Source organism: Capricornis sumatraensis, chromosome 2 (assembly GCF_032405125.1).
Source record: "Capricornis sumatraensis isolate serow.1 chromosome 2, serow.2, whole genome shotgun sequence".
Taxonomy (NCBI): domain Eukaryota; kingdom Metazoa; phylum Chordata; class Mammalia; order Artiodactyla; family Bovidae; genus Capricornis; species Capricornis sumatraensis.
In genome coordinates this window covers 218,115,659-218,121,477 of record NC_091070.1, presented here as the reverse complement: position 1 = coordinate 218,121,477, position 5,819 = coordinate 218,115,659, and the positions used below count along the sequence as shown (strand labels likewise).

Below are 5,819 nucleotides of genomic sequence, written 5' to 3'. Positions count from 1 at the left end.
CCTCCACCCCGGCCACCCGAGGCTCATGCAGGCCCGGGGTTCCTGTTTCAGGATGGGACGCAGCTCGCAGCTCCGGTTACCTGATAAGCGCGCACAGGGCAGATGGGAGGCGGCGGGGGTGGGAGGGAGTCAGGCCTTGGGGACCGGGCCTTGCAGCCCTGCCCCAGCCACTCCTGGGGCACCCAGAGCAGGGGAAGGGCCCACGTCAGGTTCGGGTAGGAGGTGGGCACTGCCCTATGGCTGGACCACGCCTGCCCTTCACGTGGATCGAGGGCTGGGACGGACTTCCCACATCGAGTGGGTATTCACAGTTAGTGTCCTTTCCAGGAAGCAGTCAGCTCCCGAGTCTGCTTCCTCCGGGTGGGGGACAGCCTCCGAGGGCCGTGGTGGGCCGTGCAGAGGCCGCCTGGGAGACCCTCCTCCCGGGAGGGCAGACCCATCCAAGCGAAGCCCTTTCTGGGCGTCTTACACCAGGTGCTGTAGTCTAAGCGTTTGGGCTGTGTCACCCACGGGCACCCGGGCCCGCTGCCCCCTGGGAACGCTTTCCTGGAGCCTGGCCTCAGCTGGCACTGAGGGCTCCACGCACCTCTGGGAGGCAGTGGCTCTGCAGACCAGTGATGGGCACAAGGCCTGGCACCGGACAGGAAGGCCTCTGAGAGGAGGGTGAGGGTCTCAGGTCCCCTCCCCAGCCCACCCTCAGCCACAGGGACTGGAGTTCATGGTCCCAAGCTCATTTTTCAGAGCTGCCCAGTGTCTTTTCCCAGGCTGTTATCTGCAGTGGGGCTGGACACCCACAGTGCTTGCTGGTGAACTCCGGGCACCCCAGCCTCTGCCTGGAGCCCGCTGGATGCTCACTCATGTCAGGGAGCTGCTTTGTGGGGCTCCCGCAGACACAGTCTCAAGTTGAAGTCCTGGAGATCACGTGGGATTATTCTGTGACCGGTTGGTCTGGCCCCACCCCCACAGCAGGCACAGACGCCTGGGGCCCCCAACAAAGTGGAAACTAGAAAAACCACACAATGTCCAAAACAAGATCGGCATTTTTATTAGTTCATCTCGTGTCTGACGGTTGTTTCCTCAGTGTCATCATGAAGTTCTCTGACCTTTTCAGTCACACATTAAATGTGTTGTTCAATTAAAAAAAATCACTCCTATGTAAATGTCTCCACAGATGACATCTGACGTGAATCAGACACCACAGGGCATCTGTGGGGATCTGAGAATCCTCCCGAATACACCTGGGAGGGAAGGGGCATGAGGGATCGGGGCTTGCCTGCCCTGCAGATGACCCAACCACAGGGCGCCTGCAGCTGACAGAGGAGCCGAAACCCTGAGCGCGTGATCAGAGGGAAGGGGCGGCAGGGACCCGGGGCGGTGGGGAGGCGCCCAGTGGCTGATGGCCGAGGGACCGGCAGGTGACCAGGGGGATGGGCAGGGCAGGAAGTGCGGGGTGCCCCGTGGGGTGGGGGCCTGATCACAGCAGCCTCCACCTCTGGAAAGGCCTTGAGGAGAGTCCGGGGGTGAGGCAACACTGCCCTCTCTGCAGACAAGTGTGGGGAGGCCAGGATGGCCCCTGAAAATCACGCTTCCTATGTTCATGGTAGCAGCTGGTGACAAATGCTAGGATTTTATCTTTCGGATAAAAATGCCACCTTCCAGGAAGGGGGTGCCCGTGACAAGCTCGCCCTTCTTCCCAGAGGGGAGCAGGGAGGCGGCCATGGCGTTTCCCCTTCCTTGGGTGCCGCGGGGTGGCGGTGTTGGCCCCAGGCCCTCAGCACAGGGAGGGAGCTCCTGTGGGCACTAGGCCTGGCCCTCCAGCCGGGCCACCGCCTGCTTCAGGTCCTGCACGACGAGGTCCACCTCGGCCCGGGTGCTGCTACGGCCTACGCTCAGCCGGATGGCGTTCCTGGCCACGTCGACGGGGACGCCGCAGCTCAGCAGCACTGGAGACGGCCTGCGGGCGGGAGCCGGTCAGCCCGCAGGACTCAGCTCTCCATGCTGCTGGCGGTGGGGCAGGGGGGAGGTGGTGTCTCCCTGAAGACAGCCACAGGCCCCTCCCTGGGAGAGGCCTCCCATCCCCGTGGAGTTTAACGGGCTCGGTTCTCAGAGGGGCCGCACAGCCGCTGCTGAGGCTGGGGGCTGGCCGGCTGCACTGTGGAGGCTGCGGCCCCTGGTCAGTGGCGTGTGGTCTCCCACAGCCCCAGCCTTCCTTGAGGGCCCCTGCTTGTCAGGACCCCAGCCCTGCTCTCTCCAGAGCACAGGCTGCCTCGTCCGGTTCCCCTCCCACCTGCAGGCCCCCTCCCTCCCCCCTTCCTCCCGCAAGGAAGCAGACCCCCTTCCCTTCCCCCAACCAGGCTGCTCCCAGGGCCTGAGCCCCCGCAGCAGCCCCTCCTGTCTCTGCCTGCTCCTGGCAGGGGGAGCAATTGGAACTCAAATCTGTTCTTGATTGTCTTGAGGCCCTGGGCCTCCAGCCCGCCCCCTGCCCCCCTGCTGAGATGCTGCCCCATCTCCAGGGCCAGCCCCAGCACCCCCAGCCCTCTGGAGCGCCTGTGATGCCCCCTCACCCCTGGTCCCTGCCAGGCTGCAGAGCTCCGCAGCGCCTGGCACAGGGACGCACCCCAGATGCTAAGGCCATGCCGTGCGGAGTACTCACCGGTCCCCGAGGTCCGAGTGGCAGGCGGCCCCCACGCTGGCCAGCAGCGTCCGGCACTGAGCCAGCAGTGCGCGGCCTGGGGAGACAGAGCACAGGCCGCTGAGGGCAGGCCGGGCGGCGCCGCCTCTCTTCCCTGCTGCCACCTGGCGAGTCCCAGGGCACAGGCCCCTCTGGCCACGGGGTGGGAGGCCACCGCGGGACCCAGGGGAGCGCTGCCTCCTGCCGCCTCCTCCTCCTGAAACCAGCCTTGAGGGCGCGGCACCCTGACAAAGCTGGCATCCTGACCAGCCGCCTGCTGAGTGCTGTGTTGGCCTGGTAAGAACGTCCATCCTGATGTCTCTGTGTGTTAACAGTGGAGACACCGCGAGCTGCCTTTGTTAAGGCTTTCTTAAGCCTTCTTCCTTCACAAGCATGGAGATTTAAAAAAAAACCACACTGATGGAATTTCCCAGCAGTCCAGTGGCTAGAACCCCATGCTTCCCTGCCAGGGCCCGAGTTCGATCCCTCGTTGGGGAACTAAAATCTCACAATCACACAGTGTGGCCAAAAAAAACCACACCGGTGAAGGCTGATTTAAGGAGCCTGTCTGCTTTAAATTAACACAGGCCCTCAGGGAATATAAAGTCTGCCCCAGAAAAGGGGGAAAGGTACTTGAGGAACTCCCCTGCCACAGCCACCTTTCCAGAGAGGACACGTTCAGTCCAGTGACGGCCGCCCCAGGGCTCCTGCATGGTCCAAACGTGCTGCCCGTTCCCCAGGAGACCCTCGAGGCAACGACCTCAGCTAAGAAGTGAAAACTGAGCTGCAGTTTGGTGTTCTCCAGGCCCCTGGAGTCCCGTCCCAGACAGACAGGATGCTCCGCGCTCTAGACTCCAGCCTCAGGGACTTGGGCGTCTGGGGGACGAGTCATCTGAACCCGAACCTGAGCCCCAGGGTTTCCGCCTGGGAGGCCCGCACACCTACATCAGCCTCACCCCCAGCCAGGGTTCAGCAGCTCGCCTCTCCTTCCCTCACCCTCTCACAGCGTTCTGTAAAAACTGCAGCAGAGCTGGGCCCAGCGGCCTAACCTTTGGCTCACCTGACCTTCCCTTCCATCTTTGGCATGGGCCCCTGCGGGTGCTAAGGACCTCTGTGTCCGCGGTCTCAGTGCCCCGAGCTGGTCAGCAGCTGTGATCAGAGCCCCTCGGACAGCGCCCGGTGGGCTGATCCTGCCCTCAGCCCCCGACCAGCCCCCCGACGGCCTGAGCTGGGCCGGCACCACCCAGCCTGGCCCCCTCCTCACCTTGGAGCTGGGGTCCCTGGATGGAGAAGTTACAGGTGTTGGGGAGCCGCTTGGTGCCTGGAAACTGGCTGTTCAGATGGATTCTCTCACCAAATTCAGCCTGAAAAATGCACAAAATGTGTCATGTCTTCGAAGCCCCCCTCCTCACAACTGTTTCAGACTTTCTGGAAAACAAAGCCTCACCCTCGACACATAGAATGATTGTTTTTTCTTGTTGTTTAGTAGCTAAGTCCTCTCCGACTGTGTGGGACCCCATGGACTGTAGCCTGCCAGGCTCCTCTGTCCCTGGGATTCTCCAGGCAAGGATACTGGAGTGGGTTGCCATTTCCTTCTTCATGGGTCTTCCCGACCCGGGGATGGAACCCACGTCTCCTGCACTGACAGGTGGGTTCTTTACCATGGAGCCCCAGGGAAGCCCCACAGAATTATTATTTTATCCATAAGTATCTCCTTATATAATACTCAGAGAGACTGAGTGTGAAGGGCAAGGTAAATTGGAAGAGAAAGATTCTGAGCACACTTGGATCTTCACAGGAGCATCAAGTGTCTTGTCCCTGGTATGTTTCGGTCCTGCCTCCGCACCCCCTGGGGGTCCAGGCTCCGGGCGTGACGCGGGCGCTCACCGCCAGCCTCTCCTCCAGGTAGTCACGCACGCCCCGCATGTGGGCCTCGTAGGCATCGCAGTTCTCTGCCACCAGCTCGGCTGCCTGTGGACACAGGAGGGTGTGGGGTGATGTCGGGGGCGGTGGGGCCAGACAGCAGTGGAGGTGCTGCTTCCTGAGGGCAGAGGCGACGTCGCCTCCGACTGCTCCTCCCCGGACCTCACAGACGTGTGCCGTGTGCCTACTGCCTGCCCTTCACTTGTCAACTGGCATCTGACAGCTGTCAGGCTTCCTGATGCCCGGGGCCCTGCGGAGTCCCCAGTCGGTGACTGGAGGCTCTCCCGGTCTACTCTAGAGACAGACGGACAGGACGGAGGAAGAGGTGGTCATGTCTGCCCTCGGGTGGGTGCCGTGAAGAAAGCGCAGAGCCCGGGGAAGGGCGCTTCGGGCGGAGGCCCGAGGAGGGAAGGGCGAGCGCTCCTGGAGCGTTGTGAGCGGGAGGACGGTGCCGGAGGCCTAGCGACGGCGGGCTCTGAGCTGAAACCTGGATGCTGGAGCTGGGTCTGAGCCGCCTGATCTGTGTGTTCACAGCTGGGTGCCGTGTGGAGCATGCGTGAGGCATCCACGCAAAAGGTGGGGGTGGCCTGGCCTAGACTCGGTGGACTATGGACAAGGGGCAGGTCTTCATCTGTGGCGGAGGCTGGATGGATGGGACCAGCTGCCGCGTCAGGTGTGGGGGCGAGGACGGGGAGGACTGAGGGTACCTCCTGGGTTTCTCAGCGAGAGCCTGGGTGGCAGGGGGCACCTCGAGGAGAGAGCAGGACACATTGAGGGACGAGGAAGCTGGTGGGGACCTGGGTCTCCCCGGAGGTCAGGGTCTGTGGAAGACCGGAGCCCAGGCCAGCGTCAGAGCCCCGGGGTCAGGGGGTGAGCACCAGGCCGGGAGAGGAGGCTGACGGGAGAGGAAGCAGAGAAGGCGCCCGGCTGGGGCGGGGGCGGAGAACTGGCCCCACACCTTCTGGAAGTCACAGGGCAACTGGGGGCCTTCTCTGAGGCCTCAGGGGAGCAGAGCACACAGCAGACCAGGCCTCAGGAGGGGAGGGACGCATGCAGGCCACTCCACGGGCGGAGGACACAGGAAGGGGAGCACGGGGATGGGAGGTGGGAAGGGGGGGACAGCAGGGGGGGCCTGCCTTCAGGCGCGTGGGGAAGGGGCGGAGAGCGCCAGGAGGCCTGGACTTGGCCTTGGTAGGTGAGGACACACACCTCCCGGGGAAGGCGA

At 63.3% G+C, this 5,819-nt stretch overlaps 1 protein-coding gene across 4 annotated transcripts in view; it reads right to left on the bottom strand.

Moving 5' to 3' along the window:
* Positions 1-1,050: 1,050 nt before the first annotated feature.
* SCLY (selenocysteine lyase) overlaps positions 1,051-5,819 on the bottom strand; it is a 30,436-nt gene continuing 25,667 nt past the window's right edge. For all 4 annotated transcript variants that reach the window (XM_068964326.1, XM_068964327.1, XM_068964328.1 and 1 more), the window contains exons 9-12: positions 4,559-4,642; positions 3,936-4,035; positions 2,654-2,729; positions 1,051-1,954 (exon numbers count right to left, since the gene is read on the bottom strand). In XM_068964326.1, the coding sequence (XP_068820427.1) occupies positions 1,801-1,954; positions 2,654-2,729; positions 3,936-4,035; positions 4,559-4,642 (414 nt within the window). In that variant the 3' untranslated portion in view covers positions 1,051-1,800. The remainder of the gene's footprint in view (positions 1,955-2,653; positions 2,730-3,935; positions 4,036-4,558; positions 4,643-5,819) is intronic.